We start from the raw sequence: 22452 nt of genomic DNA, 5'->3' as shown, positions 1-22452 counted from the left end.
AAGATTGCAAACTAGAATCTTATCTAAGTATATCTAATTTTCAGATAAGGAGATTGATCACCAAATTTAGACTAAGTGATCACTCCCTCTTAATTGAAAGGGGGAGATATTTTAAAATCCCAAGAGAGGAACGACTTTGTCATAAATGTAAAATACTAGAAGATGAGAAACATTTTTTACTCTATTGTGATTATAATAAAACACTAAAAAATGCCTTTTTTGAACACATATGTACTGAAAATAATAACTTTAATAATTTAAATGAAGAAGAAAAAAATCATTATTTACTAAATCCATCAACGCCTTTACAAACAAATAAGTTCGGATCCTTCTTGAAAAAGTCATTAGAACTGAGGGCAGGGGACTCTTAACAGCTTGTTTGTTTTTATAAATTTTGATGCTGTTTTTATTGTGTTTGTTTGATATGTATGTATATATGTTTACTGTGTTAATACATGTTGGTCACAAACTGTAAAGTTTATACGACAATAAAATAATTGATTTGATTTGATTTGATTTGATTTGATTTGATTTGATTTGATTTGATTTGAATATATAAGTAATTGATTATATTATTGATACAGACTTATTACCAAAGTGTTAAAACAAATAGTGCACGAAACAGTTCTTTCAATGTTCAGTCCTACATGCAAGAAAATTGTTTGTACTCTCACATTTAATGTAGTTTTATTAAATAAAACATAATCCAGTTTATTAGCCAAGCCTGAAATATAACTAGATAACGAGATGGATGTTGATTCCAAGGGTCATATCAATGTGATGTCATACCAAATTTACTTCACATTTGATATGATACATTTTCATTTTTATCTTTGAATTTTTTTCAATTATATAATTTTCAACAGATACTGTTGTTAACAAGTATATGTCTTAAAGTTGAAGTTATGAAAATAGTTCTGGTAATCAGTTTACATTCTATGCCACATTTTAACCTTCAACGTTTGTATTAAGATTTGGGGTTTTAAAATATTTTAGCCTCGGGCATCACTGAAGAAACACCAATTGTCAAAGTGCGCATCTGATGTATAAACATTGGGACCGTTAATGTTATTGCTTTACCAGGGAATATCGTTAAGATGTACTTTCTATGCGTAACTCCTTCAAAGATAAGCTAATTTATTAACACATTCTTGCAGCAATTAAAAGTCACAAATCACATTTGAGTGACTTCAGAACATCATGTATTGTCCAACGTTTTATTTTGGGAGTAATTTTACTTTCTGTAAGCACGGAAAAACTTTCTCGGTGCCATAAAAATGAATCACAAAATGTTTTGCAGGACTAAACCTTGGAACCTTAGACTTTTTTTCGAAGCAGTTAAAATTATTTACTCTTTTTCGTTACCATACTAGAAGTGCTAAATTTAAATCTATTTTATCTCGTGGGGACTAGATATGTTACTTCGGTGTGTATGTGAACAATTCGTGAATTTTTCAATTGTTAGAAACCCTTTTAATATAATTTAGAGTATTTTCATATTGGTTTAACATACTGTAAAAAAATAAGCAGACTTTAAATAACTGATTCGGGTGGCAAAAACATCTACCACCAGGTGTAGACATCAAAAATGAAAACTTTGAGGTGGATGCCTGTCGGGTGATACATAGGTTGATTGACTGAATAATGTAATGTTCATTATTATAGGATAGGAAACGTTTTAAGGATCATATAATAAATTGTTTTACAAATGCGTTATACATTAAAAACACTATAATGACTGCTTGATAGGGTTTGCAATCGACTTGGAAACCCTCCGTTTTCCCTGACAACTATCACTTTATCGAAGATTCTAGCGAGTCTTTCTTTGATGTTAGTCAATGATAACAATGGTTAACATTTGCCAATTTATTAATACCAAAACTGCATATGTCGCCTCACAGACAATAGTATAGACCTGGTCTTTCGAGTGTGTTCTGCTTAGCATCTTTTAAAACGTTTGGCATATATCGATTTGAAAAGAAGTTAGAGTAATAAGTTTGAATTACTGCGACAATTTATATATATATTCCTCAAGCGGTATGAATTAGATTTCGATTCCAAAATATTTAAAGATTAATTTGAATGATTTTAATGAAAAGACCTTCGATATTGTAGTTGACGTACCAAATTTTTGACTTTTTGTTTAATTTTTATAATTCAATTAATTATTATAAAATAAAACATTACCTCAACTTTTTATAAATTGCTATTTTTTTAATAAGAATGAAGAAAGCATTGTGTATGTCTTAATTTTAAGAAGACAATATGATTGCTTTGTTAGAACCTCACTGAGTGAAATAAAGACCACTCAGATAAAACGATATATCTTAAATATTACAAAACAAAACATTAATCATATAACTTATAAAACAATTCAAAACATCAGGTTTCTCAAAAACTTAGAACAGTTTGACATGAATGTATTGACGTTTCAGAAATATGATTTATCATTCATTCTGGAAGCTTATTATTCCGCACAGTTTGTCTTGAGTTGGCAAAGATTTTTTTATGCTTATTTGTTCTTGTTCTTGTTTTTGTTAAATACATCAACTGATTAGTAGTTGAACGCATCTACATTCTACTGTTACTGAAAAAATATAAATGTAGAGATGTAGGGTAAACGTTAATGACACATATAACCAGAGACATTCTCTGATATAACCAAAAGACATCTCACGTGTGACATACAGCCTTCAACAATAAAGATGTAGGGTAAACGTTAATTACACATATAACCAAAAGACATCTCACGTGTGAAATACAGCCTTCAACAATAAAGATGTAGGGTAAACGTTAATGACACATATAACCAAAAGACATATCACGTGTGACATACAGCCTTCAACAATGAAGATGTAGGGTAAACGTTAGTGACACATATAACCAAAAGACAGCTCACGTGTGACATACAGCCTTCAACAATAAAGATGTAGGGTAAACTTTAATGACACATATAACCAAAAGACATCTCACGTGTGACATACGGCCTTCAACAATAGAGTTGTGTCACTACAATACGTCAAGCTTTTTAATCGTCCAGAGTTTAAAAAAAGGAGAAAAAATATATCAAAGATTTGTATCAAAACTAAATCCTGCAATTAACAAGAACATTATGATATGACATAAAAAAAAAAATACTGAGGAGGATCCTGACTCAGGCTAGGCACGTGGATATGCGGCAGGGTTAAACTATCGTATTTAGATCTAAATCCTCCCAATGTTAATCAGTGAACTAATCAAAGTAACGCAAAGGAAAGTATAATAAACTATATAATAACAAAATGAATAATATTAAACCGTCTCAAAGACTACCTCAGTTATTGAAACAGAAAGCTAGCTTAAAGTAGCTAATATGCTGATACGAAAGCATGCAGTACTACACTCAAATATCGGTTGCTGTACTTCAAAGAAGATTTCATCCGAAATCGTTAAAACAGTACAGAATACACGATCTCGTGCAACGCCAAGATTAAACTTTATACTTTAGTTAATAACATTATGGAACCGTATGTGGAAACCTCTTAATCGCTGTCTAAGTGTTGTTCTTTTTTTTGTAGTACCTTTGGTAATACCAGTAGCGGGAGCTATATGTGTAAACCTCCTTATAGCTAAGTGTTTTTTTTTTGTAGTGCCTTTGGTAATACCAATAGCTGGGGCTGTATGTGGTACCTTACTTGGAGCTGTTATAGCATTTGTTGTCTGGAGAAGATGTGTTACTAGACGCAGGAAAAATTCTACTTACGAGAAAATAGTATCAGATCATAAAGCTAGAATACAAGTTGAAAATGGACATCATGTTCCCATGTCGTCCTCTGTCAGGTACGTCATTTATTCGACTTTTTTTAATACTGTTTGATTTATAATACAAACATACAACGAAGAGAAATATCAGATTCATGTTTTTATAAAGGGAAGCTTAATTTTAAAAATAATTATATCTGTAGCATCATGCGGTATTTCAGAATTTTTGATCAAATGGGGGATTAAATCGTGACCATACTTTGATAATATTGAATTACCTACTAAGAATTATATATTGCCAGAAAAGCCTAGTATAGTAAAAATATTATTTTCGCCTCAATTACTACCAAACGCTGATGTTAAGGTGGTACCTAACACTACAGGGAGATAACTCTGTAAAAATCAACTAAACGTTTTAATTTCGTTGTATTGTTAAGGAAATATTAAGCTTCTCAATGATCAAAATTAGTGTTTGTCAAACTGCTATATAACCAACGAAATTTTTCTGATAAAGTGGTTGGTTCAAATTTTTTGAAATTTTTATATTTTTGTCAAAGGGTCAAAGTAAACATTTTGTCAAAATTTTATGAAAATTAAACGAGCCAAATTAATATTAGTCAAGGTGTTGGGTACCACCTTAATACAACACATTATTAAACAGATCATCCATCAAATAATTCTACTCAATTTGGCGTTATGTGTCGTCTAGAACTTACAGAGAGGAATAAGCTGGAACTTCAAGTTGAAGACCTCATTGCGAAATTGAGATGAAGAACAACAATGAATGCATGAATTCCTTTACTTCGGGGTTTTTACCAAGCGCGTATAGGGATTTTCTGTTCTGACTTCATATACCATGTCTCTTCTTTACCATGACTCATAGTTCTTGACACTATTAAACACAATGTTAAAATGTGATGCTGGTGAATAATCTGATACCATAGACCTTAACAAAGTCCACGTCCAGGGATCATGATTTATTTGTAAAAGGGATTAAATATTCGTCCATCTTATACAACTAACAAGCAAGTCATCAGTAAATATAGGCGCAGAAGAGAGAAATCATTAAAAAAAAAATCTTTTACATATTCTTGAAATGACAGAACAAAATATCGGCCTTAGTATACTGACAATACAACCTTACAGTCAATCTTCTGTAACACTTTTGCTCAAAGATATGGGAAAGTCTATCAAAGAATCATTTGACCAGGAACACTGCAACCTCACTTAATTGGGTTGTTATGTCCGGTCATAAATAAATGCTGTAATATATAGTATATCGATGGACAATTAGTGCGTATAAAGCTGCCAATTTACTGCTTCCGACGTTTGTGTAGCCAATATAATCCCAATATAAATGTCAATATTGGAAACTGCTTCTTAACTCTCAATAAAAACTTTCCAGAAGTATCGCCTTTATATGATCATGAAAGAAGGTCATATGTTCTCTCTGCAAAGAAGAAACGTCCTATGGTTAACGTTTGATTTATGCTGCTTTTTCCCTATATATAAATGTGAATTGTAATGTTAATGTCGTTAAATAGACTTCTGTTCAAGGGGTTAAAACTTGTGATGCTAATTTGTTTTTCTGTTACAACCTTCTTATCTTTTATTCTACTTTGTTTTGGTTTGTTTGGTCATATTATTTACAATGACATAAAGAATGTTGTCGCAGTTGTTTTTTTTTTTTGTATTTCTTTCCCAGTTTTATTCTGTAATAAGCTGATATCAAACCACTGTTGTTTTATTTGATGCACAGATGAAGAGTAATCGAAATCTTAAAAAAAAATATTTAGCTCAAACCGAGGCTAGTGATCGTCTTGAATTTGTTGTCAAGTGTGAGCTTTTGCTCCGAGATGAAGCCCTTGCTGTGATAAAAAAAAATACTTAATTAATATTCCATACTCTTATTTCCATTATTTCAATATGAAAGTAAAGCGTACTTGCGGAAAACAAACGAAAAATCTATGACATGGAAATATCTTCTTATATTAAAATAATAGCTCTGTTCAAATGAGACACCTCATTGCCCTTAGTGCCCCCGAACAGAAAAACCGTGACGCCCTTTTCGCAAAGATTTTAATCCACGACAAAAAGGTCAATGTGACCATAGTTCAATAATCCTTGGAATAGAAAAATATTTCAGCTTAACAATTACAAGATTTCGTAATTCAAGCATTGTAAAGTAATCAAACCTTGCAATATTGTATTAATATTTTATGTTTGTTTTGCTTTCCATTACCCGTATTTTACAAACCTTGACACAATGCATAAGTTCCCATTTGTGTATTTTAATCTAATAAAATCTAAATGAAATCGCTTGCAATATGTATTTTACAATCTATCAAACATGAACAAAAACCTCTAGGGAGTGATGAATTCTACCTTCAAAGTTCTAATGCATCTCACATTGCACCGCAAAACTTTTGTTATAAATAGCAATCGTAATTATCGTGCGTCCCTCGACATAACACTATATGATCAGGGTTTTACCTCTTTATAGTCAAATATGATTTCAGTTTATTCCATAAAGTATTACTTGATAGCTTAGTCATTAGTAACATCGCAAAATTTATAATTACGATATAAATGTCATTAAAGTATTACGACACTCATTTGGAGACTCCACAGGAGTCGGTTTCACAAAAAAACTTACGACTTAGATTGATCGTAAGTCATGAACAATTCAGCATACTTACGATCAATCTTAGTCGTAAGTTTTTTTTTGTGAAACCGACTAACCAGTACAGTTTGAATGACATCATGAACTTGCTTTATGTTCCTGTAGTCAAATTGATTACTATATAGTATAGTGTAGTTTCTACTTTTTTCATTTATACGCCACAATGGTCTCGTGGTAGCCTTACACGCCCGAGTGCAAGATATTTTGGATTCATAAAGACTTGAAATTGATATACTTATTGCTTCTCCGCATGCGACTTTTTATTTTTTTTTCAGAGTCAGAGAAATATGTCGGGGTAGGGTGACATGACTTTCTGTGGACTGTAACTTTATGACATCCGACTCATTGTTATAATATAAGGAGACGTGGTATGACTGACAATAAGACAACTATCCAACAGAGTCCAAAAGAATCTCTCCATCTTTTTATCAATCTTTTAAGCATTGAATAACACATATGTGGGACTATGATTTCTATCTAAATAGTTCTTTGATAAGACTTTCCTTTATTGAAAACAGTAGTAGAACAGCTTGAATTCACAGTTGCAAGTGGTTATTCTTTTACGTCAATTTGCTACTTAAAATGTCATTCTATTCTCAATAAAAGAATCTTCAGTTTAATTTATGAAGATCTGTATAGTCTGGCAGTTTGGTTAAATGTTTTTCGCATAAAACACATGGACGAGGAGCGCAAAGAAAACTACAAACTCAGACATTTTCGACTTGAATCGCTCATTGAATAGCTACATGAAATAATAACGTTCGATGTGTTTAAAACGTATGGTTTTCAAGATTTATTTAGTTTATTTTTTCCATTCTTTCAAAGACATATCTGAATAAGGGGATAACAACTAAGAACATAGATAATACTAACCAGGTTACCCGGCAGCAGGGTCTAAACAAAATAGCTACCATAGTAATGATGAAATAAATGGCATTTGGTCTTCTATGTATTCCATTCAAGATTGTTGAAACTATATATATTGTTTGTACTTTATGCAACGACACAAAAAAAACTTTTATGCGATGATTTTAACTTGATTAAAGGATCTCCGCTGAAACGAACATAAAATACAGAAATGTATCCATTTTCACTTTTTGGTAAAAATTCTTATTCATTTCAGTTTTTCAATGTATGCATCGAGTTTTGGCAAACTAAATGTATTTGATGCACGGTATAATGCAATTTTATAAATAGTAATAAACCTGAAATTAGCCTGGTAATTCAGCAAGCCATGATTAACTGAGGACTTTAAAAGCGTGCTTTAATACAGTTAAAGTTTAGATGCTTTCCATCAGATTTATCTTTTTTTGTATGGTATTGGTTATTCATTTAGTGTGTTTTGAAAAATTCTTCGTTGAAATAAATACATATTCCACACGAAAACTCCATATTTGTCTATCGAATTTTAGTATCTTAAAAGCTATCGGTTTGAAGTATGCGCTCATAAACTCTCCTACAATAAACTTCAAATAATCTTCAGTGGACGTGTGGACGACTATTAGCTATATAGCATTTGCTGTTGAATCGAAGCCAATCTGTCTATTGTTTGATGTAGCTGTTGTACATACATTCACTATTCAGACTGGGTTTACATATTGATTTAATATCATTATGATAGTAATTATCGCAGAAAATGAAACTGAAACATAGTTATTTCTATAATATGAAGTGTTGAAGTGCCCATTTAAATCTTATTTGGAAACACTGATCTGTTTTGATACACTATTAACGCTCAGATAGTGTGAACATGGTACTTATATTTCTGAATAGTAAAGCTACTAATGGCTTTTTTAACATTATAAATCTAGGTCTTTAAAGTTGTTCTTTAGAACTTATTAGAAATATAAATGACTCTTGAAAGATTTACCATTTGCGTTTTTTTTTTCAATTCATATGACAAAAACTGATCTTTTAGGCTTTTCAAGAAGAAACAGCCTTATTCTTATTTTTTTTCAGAAATCAGTTGCTTAGTTGATTACATTAAGCGCGTTCAGACTTACATAAACCATGTTATATACAATAACCTCGCTTCATATCTCAAAATTCTCCTGCTGGAGGAATTGGAATTTAAAACGTTAAGAGTTTTACTAAATATTACTTAGCATATGTGAAGGTAGTTATATTTACACAGCACTGACGCATACAGTGTATACCTTTCTTAAATTGTCCGTTTATAAATTTAGAAATTATTAAGACATTTAGATTTCAACTCCCTCAGGTAAAATTGAACGCTAGATTTTTGGATTTAGCTATTATTTTAGGCCTTTTTTGGTCATATAGATCTTTGACTATTTAGGTTTTCATATATCCTTGGTTTAAAAAATTCGGCTTTTAGCGTTCCTGGTAAAGGTAAATTCAGAAAAGCGCTTCGGATGCACGAAATTTGTAAAGTGTTTTATTTTTATTTTTTTCGGACAAGATGCAGGGTGTCATTATCTCTAGTTTTATAGATAAAGGGTCACTGCCGACAAGACAGTGATTTAAGCGCTCACAAACACGATTAAACCAGCCACATTCTTTTTGTTCTTGTCCCAAATCAGGAGCTTGTAGTTCAGTGGTTGTCGTTGGTTCATGTCTGTCATATTTGTTTTTCGTAAATTGTATTATTATAAATTAGGCTGTTAGTTTTCTCGTTTGAATTGTTTTACATTTTTCATGTCGGGTCATTTTATAGGCGACTATACGGTATAGTTTTTCTCATTGTTGAAGGCCCGAGGGTTGCCTATAATTATTTGCTTATATCCACTTCATTTGAACTTTGACAATATTCTTTACCGATACTTTTTGGCTTAGAATAAATTAACAGATGTTTTTAAAATGTTAACAGCCATCAGGAGTGTTGACAGTCCTTGCAACTTTGACAGAAGATTTAATTCATTAATGGTTATTTTGGTTTAATTGTAAAATATTTCAGAATAAAATCTTCCGAGCTACAAACTGACGTCAGTTTAAACAGTTCATTATTCAGGGTTTCCTTTTTAAACTACTTGACTATAGACGTTTGGATTGGCATCAATCAGTGTTAATGTTCGGAATCTACAATCATTTTAAACCCAAGCAAACCGATTTAATTTCATTTTATGTGTTTAATGTACTGTTATACTGAAAGAATAATGTTATGTTTCTACGATAGACATCGAAATAACAGAGCACTAATAGTACAACTGTTTCATTAAAAGGCTAAATCTTCCACGTATAATTTCCAAGAATTTCAAAATAAAATAAAAAAACGATGGAGAATTTATTTTAGGGTCGTAAGTATACTAAATCCCAGATTCGACTGTAAATACAATATATGCCATTTGTTATTCTACAGTTATTATAAGCATAACACGATGAAAAATTATAATAACATGTGTACATTTAAAAAGTTTGAACACTTTTGTCCAAATAAATGTGGATAGTGTCCACATGTGGACACAGATGATGCCCCCGCTTGCATATCATATAGTTGTAAAGGGACATAACTGAAGAACGGTAAAAGTGACGCTACCAAAATTTGAACTTGATCTGAGTTTTGTGGTAATAAGCATTGTGTGTAAGTCTTATAACATTTGGTTGAGGCTAACTTAAGTAGAGAACAGAAACTAAAAATTCAGCAATTTTTCTATTTGTAAACAAGCATAACTCTAGAACGGTTGTGTATAAGTTTTATAACATTTGGTTGAGACAAACTAAAGTAAGAGAACGGAAACGAAAAATTCAGCAATGTTTATGTTTATAAAGGGACATAACTCAAGAATGGTGAAAGTGTCCCAACCAAATTTCGTACTTAATCTGTATTATGTAGTAATAAGCATTGTGTATAAGTTTCATAACATTTGGTTGAGGCAAACTAAAGTTAGAAAACGGAAACAAAAAATTTGTACTTGATCTTAGTACGTACAGAAGACAAGGGTAAAACTCAATGCCCCCACCGCTACGGCGGGGGCATAAAAATATGACAAGTGGTGTGATCATTTGTATTATCCGCTAGATCATTCAATATACACCGTTTAGTTAGAGTCAACACCGTGCACGACCAGGACATGGTTTATATTTAATTTGGTAGGCAGTATTGCTTTAAAGTGTCTATGAAAAAATGAAATACTGAATTCCCAGAAAGATAATGAAATTTCATCAATGGCATAATTGCAGTTTGCGAAAACTACAATAAACTAAGTTTGGATTTTTTCCAAAATATATTTGCTGTTTTACACCTTTTAAATTACTCAAACGAAAAGTTAAAAAAAATATATTCTTAAAAGAATCTAGTTAAAGAGTTGACTTCCATGAAGTTGAAAGTTTACAGTTGAAATAGTCATTATCTTTAGATAATCAATACCAGAAAATCATAAATGGCCACTTCATCAATAAAGTTGCCGGTTGACAGAAATCATTTCGTTGTTACAGATGTCATTCCAATTGAACATTTCGAGTTGTATTTATGATAAATGGTAGTCTTTAAAGGAAAAGAAAAAACATAATGATGATGACTTTATGATTTAGCCACAATTTATAGATGTTAATGATTATTTGATTTCCCTAATGGGTGACTGCATCCATTACACATAACAACTACTAAATGGTTTTGGTATGACATGGTTTGCTTCCATTTCACACAGTGATGTATAGCCACTTCTCATATATGATAAAAATACTATATGCAAAACGAAAAAAAACGGATATATTATCAACCCAAGATTATTTCCAAGAACACTAGTTTACAGTAAAATTACTTAATTGTTTTAAATGAACCCAAGTTATTTATTTGTGTTATTTATATGTTCGTGATAAGATTGATTTTACCATTTCAAGTCACAGTCTAGTCAACGTCCTATCGTGACAACTTGTACGTTCTGTTTCATTAACAACACATTGTTTACAAATCTCTTTAATCCTTACTTTGTTTGTAATTAACTAATAACATTTGTCATTTGTATAATGTACTTTTTATGGCTTTTCAAGGTCTGTCCAAACTTTTCCGTAATAATTCCAGACAAATATACGTCTACTAATAGTAGTATAAGCCTTGGTTAAATGTGTACCCCGACATATACTCCTTTTGTCGGAGAAGTTTATATTCTTTCACCTTAAATATGGCAAAATGGTATACATTATTGTTTAGAGGCCAGATGCGTTGAAGACCAATTGGTGGCCTTTGGCTGTTTTCTGCTCTTTGGTCGGATTGTTGTCTCTTTGACACATTTCCCGTTTCTATTCTCTATTTTATTTAACTTAAATCACGACTTTCACTCGGTATATCGAGAGAAATTATCGTGAAAGAATGAATAACGGTTGTTAGTTTATTAAGATAATCTTTATTAAAGTGGGGGTTTCTTATAATACAAACAACAAGTATTGCTATTGGGTCGTGAAAGCTCTATTATCAGATCGTGAAATATATTTGATCGAGAAAACACACGCAAGACCATTTTCAATTCAATTTATTTGATTATAAAGACACATATTAGAAAAAGTAAACATGTCTACCAAATATTTCAACTTGCCTTATTATCAGTATCTGAGAAAAATCAACATTCAAACATTCACTTTTTTACATAGCAAAAGGCAGCTTCTCATCAACAATTCAGTGACTTACAAAATATAAAGCAACGGATGTGTTCATGGCAGAATTTCTTTTCTTGGAACAATGGCATTCACTATTGATGTTTCGAAAGGCTCCCAAAATTGCTTTGTAGTAGCTAATTATGGCACCCTGAACGGAGTTCGGGTGACATCTTGTTATTGTTCGTTTCTTTTTTTTTCTTATTATTTTTCTTCCACACATTTTATCCGGGCTAGTTCTCGGATATGAATGGACCAAAATTAATGGAACTGTACCATAAAGTGAACCACCTAGTGAAGTTGCGCACCTGACTTTGGAATGTGCAAGATGGCCACCGTTTCCATGGAAACAGCAAAAATGTGAATTTTTTTGAAAATTTGAAATCTTTCATTTTTAGAACCAATCTAATGAAACTTTATGGAAATGTTGCCTGTTATGCCTAGATGGTAATACAGTATTAAGAACTTCCAAAATGGCCGCCATTGCCATGGAAACTGGTGAATAGTATTACATTGACCCCTATGGGAAAATCATTAAAATGACATTTTCTGGCAGAAAACGGTACAGCAAACCTAATGAAACTTTATTGAAATGTTACATGTTAAGTGTCAATGTGGCAACTGTCTTTGAGATTTTGGTAATGGTCACCGTTACCATGGAAACAGCTAAAATGACATAAAATTTCAAAATGCTCCAAAGATTATGAAACTTTACACAACTAACAACTAGCATGGGTAGAATTGTTGTTTGGCTTTGGAATTTTCAAAATGGCTGCCGTTACCATGGAAACAGTGAAAATTTTTCAATATGTCCAAAACTGAATAAAACTTAGGATAAAAGTTAAGTGGCATGTGTTGATGCGCTATTCGACTTTGTAATTTTCAAAATGACTGCAGTTTAGTGGCAATGGGCGTACCAGGGTGCCATCCGTTATTGCTTGCAATCGCAAATCTAGTTCTATTTATGATCGTGAAAGATCAGGTACCACTTTTTAATGATCGAGAAAGATCACATACCGTTTTTTGATGATCGTGAAAGATAAGATACCGCTTCTTGCAAACATCTTTAAAAGTGTCCCATTCATGACATCTTTTATTTTTTAAGCTTTTTTTAATCGAGTGTCACTGATGATTCTTATGTAGACGAAACGCGCGCCTGGCGTACAAAATTATAAGCTTGGTATTTTGATGAGTTATTCTTTTACATTTCAATTGGTATTGAATTATATGACTTATTAATCTTAACTTTTTTTTAATAGAGAACAGGGCTACGAAGGTTCAATATTTTTGAATCTAGTTCTTATTTCATTCGCAAAATCTTACACACAACCCTGTAAAAGTACCACAATAAGTCGGCAAATTATGTCACTCGCGCACTAACTTTGTATACTTGTTATATGGTTGAGTTGGCAAAAGAAAGTAATGACCGATACATTTATTTATATTTATGTTTAAATCGGGTCCCATAACCATTGGCAGTCTTCAGAGGTCATCTCCGTGGATAATTTCATGGTGTCTTGGCCTAAAATACGCACGAAATGTGGATACTTTATTACGAGTTGATGCATTCTTTTATGTTTCCTGTGGAACTTTAGTAATTCTGGTAAATATTTTAGTGTTACAAATCAAATTAAAGGGTAAGTTGGGTTGTAATGATTTTGGCAGATGTCCCTTTAAAAAAAGAGGTTGTCAATTGATATTTAAGCGATTAACATTTACAAAAAAAATACAAGTAATGTTTATGGATTGCTCTTTATGTCCCATAAGGAATAAATAAATAATTGCGATGAAAGCTGCTCATTTGGGATTAAGATGTTCATATACATTTGTCTTTAATTCGTGATATATTCATATTATCGTGTACTGATTACATGGAGATACGATTTGATCTATGGTCTGACAGTACTGCTTTCTTCAATGGTTAATATTTAAACAAAACATACTGGTACGGCCGTGGTCAAACCGGTCCTGCTTACGATTTTGATAATCTACGTATTGTTTAAAGACAATTTAGAAGTCAATCATGATAGTAGATATTGCAACCATATCCAACCGTCGCTTTGTTCAAATATAAACAATACATATAATGAATATTTTTATTACAAAAGTATTACCATATGTAAATTGTGATGAAAAGATTAAAAAAAAATTCTTACAAAAATACACTAATTGGACATACATAAAAAAAGAGAATCGGTACGAACTTTTACTTCTATTATTTATTTTCCTTCTCTTTTGTAGTGAGTCATTGGCTATTTTTTTTTTTTTTGTATAGAGACTACTATTTTTGTATGCATTCATAAAATGTAACGATGTGGGAAATACGTAAAAAATGTATCAAAAAATAAAACTTGACAAAACCAAACGCCAAAAAACTGATTGACATCTAGAGATCATCATACGGTCTGCACAACAAAAGACAAATGTACATACAATATGTCAAGCTATTAATAGCTCCGAGTCTAAAGGTGTAGTACCACCCTCGGTTTTCCCCTATTAGTCTTTGTTAAATTTGCACTTTTCAAAAAAATTGTGCAGAATTCATCTTTGTTTCAAATAAAGAAATACTTGGTATGAGTAAAGTTTTATCCTGTCCAGTACTATATACAAAATTTCATTGCAAATAAGAAAATAACCATCACTCGAAGTGAACCAAACAAATTTTCATCCCTTTTTTTTCCTGTGTACAAGCTTTAGTAACCATGTAACCTCAAGTTTCCAAAATATTCTATAGAAACACCAAATAAAAAAATAATGGTGCTTTGAAACACCCAAGACATATGTTTATGACTCAGAAATTTTTTACTGCAATGAAATGTAGGATTAATTTCCTACAACTGTCAAATTCAAGGGAATATTTTTTTTCGACCCTTTTTCGTATGCAACCGGATGTGATGTACTATGATTTGGTGGTATTACACCTAAACGAAAGTTTTAAATAAATAAGTCATACACAGTTATCTTAATATCTGCCTTTAACTTAAAATTCATCAAATGACAAAAATACACAAATGATATGAAAAGAAAACCAATGACAAAATTTCTGACTTGTTTCAGATCTCAACCGTCCCCCTTTTAATCTCGTTCTGCAGTGGAACAAAAGATACATTAAAGAATGTCCAATTAAAATTGGTCACAGTTATCTCTTAAATAACGATATAAAAGATAGCAAAATCACTTTGAAACAATATAATAATAGTAAATACTGCATCATAGAATGCTCGCAGTTACTTAAAGCAAGCTCAAGGTACCTCACTCGATAACGAGCAATCATGCTGTCCTACACAATTATATCGGTAACTTTGCTTCAGAGTAGATTTTATACAGCAGCGTCATCATTAGTATAGGAGAATACGAATGTGTGAAATGCCAAGGATAAAATTGTACAAAATTTCAATTCTGAAAAAATAGAATAAAAATTTCAACCCTGCTTCAAACTGTTTAGTTTGCAAACCGATGTTCACCCATTTTGGCCCATGAAAACAAAGTTTGTCAGAACTTTATGAAATGTGCACATAATGTTTAGAAATGCATAAAATCAAGAAATATAAAATAATTTACACAAGACTTTTGAACTTATGATGTCACAAATACGTCATATTGTGCGCCTTTAAAAAAAAATGAAGATAAACTACTGATTTATGCAGTTTCGCATCCGTATTTTCTTTGTAGGAACATCGTGCGCAGCCAAAAAACAACAAATAGTTTTAGAGAAACTTTATTAAAGCTTTTGACATTATCTCACTGAATATAAAGTTGGTTCTTTCGTGCACACGTACTATCACAATCCAGAATATACTTAAAGGTTGACGAAAAACAAGGAGAATCTACAAAAGTTACATATTTCGTAATGGTTTGTTGTCATGGTAACTCGTTAAATGTGAAATTTGTTTTTATTTTGTTAACACCTAGTACCTTAGTATAGTTTGGACAATTTTCAGGATATAAAATTGAGAATGGAAATGGGGAATGTGTCAAAGAGACAACAACCCGACCACAGAACATACAACAGCAGAAGGCCACCAACAGGTCTTCAATGCAGCGAGAAATTCCCGCACCCGGAGGCGTCCTTCAGCTGGCCCCTAAACAAATATATGTACTAGTTCAGTGATAATGAACGCCATACTAAACTCCAAATTGTACACAAGAAACTAAAATTAAAAATAATACAAGACTAACAAAGGCTAGAGGCTCCTGACTTGGGACAGGCGCAAAAATGCGGCGGGGTTAAACATGTTTATGAGATCTCAACCCTCCCCCTATACCTATAGCCAATGTAGAAAAGTAAACGCATAACAATACGCACATTAAAATTCAGTTTAAGAGAAGTCCGAGTCTGATGTCAGAAGATGTAACCAAAGAAAATAAACAAAATGACAATAATACATAAATAACAACAGACTACTAGCAGTTAACTGACATGCCAGCTCCAGACTTCAATTAAACTGATTGAAAGATTATGTCTTCATCATATGAATATCAGGCACAATCCTTCCCGTTAGGGGTTTAGTATCATACCATCATAACATATATGAGAAGAACATAACCCGTGTCATGCCAACAACTGGTTTTTAAATAAATGTGTTTAGTGCCGATGCAAAGACCCTATAAGTGAATCAATATTAACGCCAAAATATGCAATCTTTAATGACCTGACAACAGTATCGTAACTATATCCCTTCTTAATAAGTCTATTTAAAGGTTTTGTTAGTTTCAGAGGTGAATACTGACATTTTTGTGCTTTATAAAGAATATTTCCATAAAAAATTGGATGTGAAATACCTGAACGTATAAGAAGTCTGCATGTTGAGCTATATTTACGAATGATGTCCTTATACCGATGATAAAATTTAGTAAATGTTTTGACTAGTTTGTGATATCGAAAACCCTGGTGTAATAATTTTTCAGTAATACATAAATTTCTCTCGTTAAAATCTAAAACATTGTTACATACACGAGCGAATCGTACAAGTTGAGATATATAAACACCGTAAGATGGTGACAAGGGAACGTCACCATCTAAAAATGGATAATTAACGATAGGAAATGAAAAATCATCTCTTTTATCATATATTTTAGTATTAAGCTTTCCGTTAATGATATAGATATCAAGATCGAGGAAAGGGCAGTGGTCATTGTTAGTATTAGCTTTATTTAAAGTAAGTTCAACAGGATAAATTTCTTTAGTATACATACTGAAGTCGTCATTATTGAGAGCCAAAATATCATCCAAATATCTAAAAGTATTATTAAATTTGTGTATCAGATGTTGTTTCGATGGGTCTTTACTGATTTTTGTCATAAATTGTAACTCATAGCAATACAAAAAAAGGTCCGCAATAAGTGGTGCACAGTTAGTCCCCATTGGAATTCCGATAACCTGACGATATACGGAATCTCCAAAGCGAACAAAAATGTTATCTAGTAAAAATTCAAGGGCATATACAGTATCAAAGCATGTCCAATTGACATAGTTTTTTTGTTTATTGCTACTAAAAAATGACCTAAAAGAGTTTGAACATATATATTCACATTCTGACTTTTTAAATGCCCATTTGATTAGGTGTGTGAATTTTTTCTTAATGAGAATGTGAGGCAATGTGGTATATAGGGTAGAAAAATCAAAACTTTGAACAGATTCAAAATCACCAATATATGCATGCAATTTATCAAGTACTTCCAACGAGTTCTTGACACTCCAAAAGTAATTAATTCCACTATTTTCGAAGGCCTTATTTGAACAATTTATTATCAGGTTTTTGATTGTACCAAGTGTACTGGTAAGAAGAATAGACAATTTAGTAGTGGAACAATGGCTTGAAGACGAAATGAATCTATATTTGTAAGGTGTTTTGTGTAGCTTCGGAAGCCAATACATAGTTGGGACTTTCATTGTATTTGGTTCTGCGGTAATTTGGTAGCTAAAAGTTTATGTTTGTTACAGATGTCGTTTTCTGAAAATGGAGTCAGTTGGAATGTTGGTGAATTGGTGATTTCTTTTTTCAGAACCTCAATGTAAAATTTATGTTTAGTAATTTTATAATTTGCACTAATATTTCGGCCAAACAAAAGCCTTATGGCCTTACTCCTTTAGTAAAAGTTTTGACACATTTACGATACTTTAATTCCCTGTTGTAAACGTTTACTTAACTGCTTAATAAAGTATAGGAATGGATCTGCAATAAGAGGTGCATAACTAATCCCCATCGAAATACTTGACGGCATATTTTATTTCTAAAACTAATATTGTCAAACATATACGCTATGCTTATAATTCATTTCTTTAGATATCTAATTAGTGAATTTTTGTCCATTTTATTACTAAAAAGGGAAATGTAACGACTTCTACATAGAGTTAAAGTAAGATTTGTCGAAAGACCATTTATTCATAGGAAATTTTCTGTATTTTTATAAGATTGAGTGATAGTGTACAGAAAAAGGGAAATCATAACTGAAAGATAGGCGAAAGATACCAAAGGGACATTAAAACTCTTAGTCGAAATAAACTGACAACGCCATAGCCAAAAAAAAAAACCAAAAAGACCAAAAGACAAACAACAGTATACAAAACACAACATATATAACTAAAGACTGAGCAAACATCAAATTGTTTATACAACAAGATTTGGAGCCTGATATATGATATGGCGACACTTTTCAAATCTTTATGACCGTAATGAAATTGTTCTCTTCACAATTTTAAGAAAAAATATTTTGTCACAATTTCTCCATTTTGTTCTATTTGGCGTCGATGTTCGATGTTTGGTACTTCTCTGATGAATTCATTCCAAACTGTTTTTGCCAAGAGTAGAGCCTAGTTACCGTCTGACTGTTGGCCATGAATTCATCGGAGATATATCAAACATCTGACATCAACACCAATAGAGCAATATCGAGAAATTGTGACAAACATTGACAAAAGACGATAAAAGAAGTTTGAAAAGTGTAAACTAACAAATCAATATTAATCTCTAAATAAAACATTAAGAGGTGCTGCATAAACACGCGTATAAAAGAACATTAGAACCGTATCTATATAAAAATGCGAATCAAGTGCTTGGACATAGGAATTCACCACTTGCGTCTTTGCACTTTATATTTCATTTAATATCAATATTTCAAAAATTTAACGCGTGGTTATTTTTGGTCGGAGTTAGATCAACTTCGTACCATCAGAAGCAGTCAAATTTCATTTGGTTTTAATTTTGCTTATGAATCGTTTTCAAACCAGATATTTCATTCCAAAAATTTGTTTTAAATTTAACTAAATAAAAGCGTAAATAATTAATCTGTGTGTTGACATTAGGGAAATGTATTGCGTCTTTAAAGAGTTAGTTTGTAAAAATCAGACCTTATACGCTTTTAGAATATTTTCTATGTAAAAAAAAATTTGTGTTTACACATATATATATCAAAATTGAAAGTACATATATACATATCAAAATTGAAAGTAACGATGATGATGATGATGGATGGCTGCTTAACGTCCAGCGGCAAATTAATATGCATATTAACCATGCTTTGTACTAGACCGACGCGCTGAGTCGGATTTTTAACGTGCTAGTTCACAAGGTAACAGTCCGCAGGAAGACATGTAACCTTATCCGGACACATTATTCTGACTCCGAGCCGACCAGTTTTAGCTCTTACTCCTTATTGTCACGTGCTTAGCTAGCGGAGAAGCAGCAAATACCAATTTTAAAGTCTTTGGTTTGACCCGGCCAGGGTTCGAACCAACGACCTCCTTCACTGGAGGCGAACACGCTACCACGAGACCACCGATGCGGTTTGAAAGTAACGAATACTTATTTCTATGCACAAATTGCATGTCATACAGTTGGATTCGTTTTCCAATTTATTGAACATTAACCATTTTAAATTGATTTGAAATTCATTTCTTTCTAATATGATGAAGTTATGGTTTCTCTTTTGTCATTTTAGAGAAAATAATTGTATTGTTTTTCAGAACGATTGCTTAAGAATTTATAACATGAAATAAAAGGTTATATAATAAAGGAACACTATTCTGCCTCATACACGGAATCCTGTGGCTTAAAGCCATTTGTCATGATTAAGGAATCCATTTAAACCCATCGAGCAACAACATTAATGCATCATTACTAGTGATTTTTTTTCTATACAAGCGAGAGTTTCCGTGAAATGCAAAAAATCGTATAATCAAGAAACACATTATGGAAATGTCCAAATACGTACATTTTCATTGTAAAAATTGTTGAACGATCAAACAAGTTTTGTTTCCTTTTAAACACCGAATAGTTCTGAAGAAATGTCTTACACAAAAGACTCGGCAATTTTTTGAAGTATAAATTAATTACTGAAAACAAGGTACAAGGCACATGTAAAAGGACATTCAAATTATCACACCCATAAATAAAGCATTAAGAAAAGTGTGTTGAATTGATTTGCAGATGGTTTTACAAGTACTCACGTTGTTTTGATATTTCTGTGTTAATAAATGAGTGTTTTACGTCTTAGCTGTAGAATTCATGACAATTCTCTGATGCCATGAAGATCCTTTACTCTCTTGTGTAAATAAATCACCATTTTAATTGACATTCAGCTTTCCCATATCCTGTCACTTGAAGTTAGCTATTCATTAACAGTTTCTTACTCTCACTATTAATGAATATGGTGCCAGCTTGGTCATTATTTTGCGTATCTTTTGATAATGTTAAGAACTTTTGGTAAAAATAAAAGTCACACAATTTATAGTTTAGCTAAACTTATATAAATAGTAATTAGTAAACTGCGACGTACATCTTTCTCAGCTACAAGCAATAATACTTGCGGGGGGGGGGGGGGGGGTCTACTGTATATTCGCCATATTTATCGCAACAAGCATCGCTTTAAAAGAAATATTTTACATTTTAAATTTTGACTACGCGTAAAATTGAAAATAAAGCGATTAAATAGATATAGGAAGATGTGGTATGAGTGCCAATGAGACAACTCTCCATCCAAGTTACAATTTATAAAAGTAAACCATTATAGGTCAATGTACGGCCTTCAACACGGAGCATTGGCTCACACCGAACAGCAAGCAATAAAGTTTACATATATAACGTACACCCATTTCGGCAAAAAAATGTAAGTGGTTCTTTATGCGAAAATATAGCCAATAACTGTAACTATAAGAGTGAGTAATATATCTGTACAAATATGTCAATATAACCTGTTTGCCTTCGACTCTTCATTTTTACTCAATGGCTTTATTTTGAGAAATTGTCCGAACTGTTCCCAGCATCTGTTTCTCCAGTGCTGCGTTGATCTATAACCATATCAGGCAATTTGCTGGAATTAAGGGGCACATGTCATGGTATAATTTAACTAAGGGGCGCATGTCATGATGGAATATAACAAGAATTACCCAACAACCTGACTACGGTTAGCAAGAGAGCTACTGCTGGAAAATTATACAAATTATGCTTAAAATTATTAGAAATAGTAGATGAAGACAACCTGTTTTGATGCGTTGAGTCTATTCATCTTAATGGTTCTGTCCTCTGCGTTAAGATTTTCATTTTCACCTTTGGTTTCCCTAGAACCTTTGATAGTCTCATGACTAGACGTATCCTCGTACGTTGTACTGTTAATAGCATATGTTAATCTATTTATAGCGCTTATTAGCTCAACAACAGTCAAGGACATAAAACTCATCAAAGATACCCGGCTGACAATTTATGTCGTCAGACGCGTGTTTCGTCTGTGTGACTCATAAGTGGTTCTCAAATCAATAATTGGAAGGTCAAACCAATTAAGAAGTTAAAGAGCATTGAAAGCAAACATTTCCTAAAGTGTGTCAAATATGGATATCTATTACTGGTTATAAAAAAATCCTTTATGTTGCGAATGATTTTAACATTTTATTAGGGACATGTAACCAATTTATAATATAAACTTGAATAGAGACACGATTCAGAGGACTTTTTATCCCCTTAGAATAGTTGCTCTTGAATCTAACGACTATAGACATGAATCAGGTAGGATCGGAATAAAGAATCGTCTGGAAATGTGTAATTTTTCAGAACATTAAATAAAAGACCAAAATTGGAGAAAAAAAAATATCTGTATGTCCCATTGCGTTCAAAATGCTATTAGTTATAAGGCATTATTTACAAGGGATCATTTTAGCTCATAGATTTAATTATCCTTGGCTTTTCTGAATAATATATACATCCTCACATATCATATTATACCATTCTATATAATGGGAGAGGCTTTGGCACCGGAAAAACGGTTTGACGTTAAAGGACGTATTCTAGTTTTATAATATATTCATATCGTTTTCATGACTGAGGAAAAATTACATTAGAGTGTTTAATATTCTCTATGTTAGGACACTATTGTTACCGGGATACTTATTGAATAAGAAATATAGGTTTTGTATATTCATATTCGATTTACTTTTGTACGACCTATGTGTCTATCCTGTGACAAATGGAATGCTGATACAGTAA

The 22452-nt window shown here is 32.1% G+C and overlaps 1 protein-coding gene across 2 annotated transcripts in view; it reads left to right on the top strand.

Annotated features, from left to right (window-relative positions):
* Window positions 1–22452, top strand: part of LOC127708859 (synaptotagmin-15-like) — a 153246-nt gene that overhangs the window by 60800 nt on the left and 69994 nt on the right. For both annotated transcript variants that reach the window (XM_052214027.1, XM_052214028.1), the window contains exon 2: window positions 3630–3819. In XM_052214027.1, coding sequence (XP_052069987.1) covers window positions 3630–3819 — 190 coding nt within the window. The remainder of the gene's footprint in view (window positions 1–3629; window positions 3820–22452) is intronic.

The sequence above is a fragment of the Mytilus californianus genome, unplaced genomic scaffold (assembly GCF_021869535.1).
Source record: "Mytilus californianus isolate M0D057914Y unplaced genomic scaffold, xbMytCali1.0.p SCAF_7, whole genome shotgun sequence".
NCBI lineage: Eukaryota > Metazoa > Mollusca > Bivalvia > Mytilida > Mytilidae > Mytilus > Mytilus californianus.
This window is presented reverse-complemented; position numbering and strand designations above follow the sequence as displayed.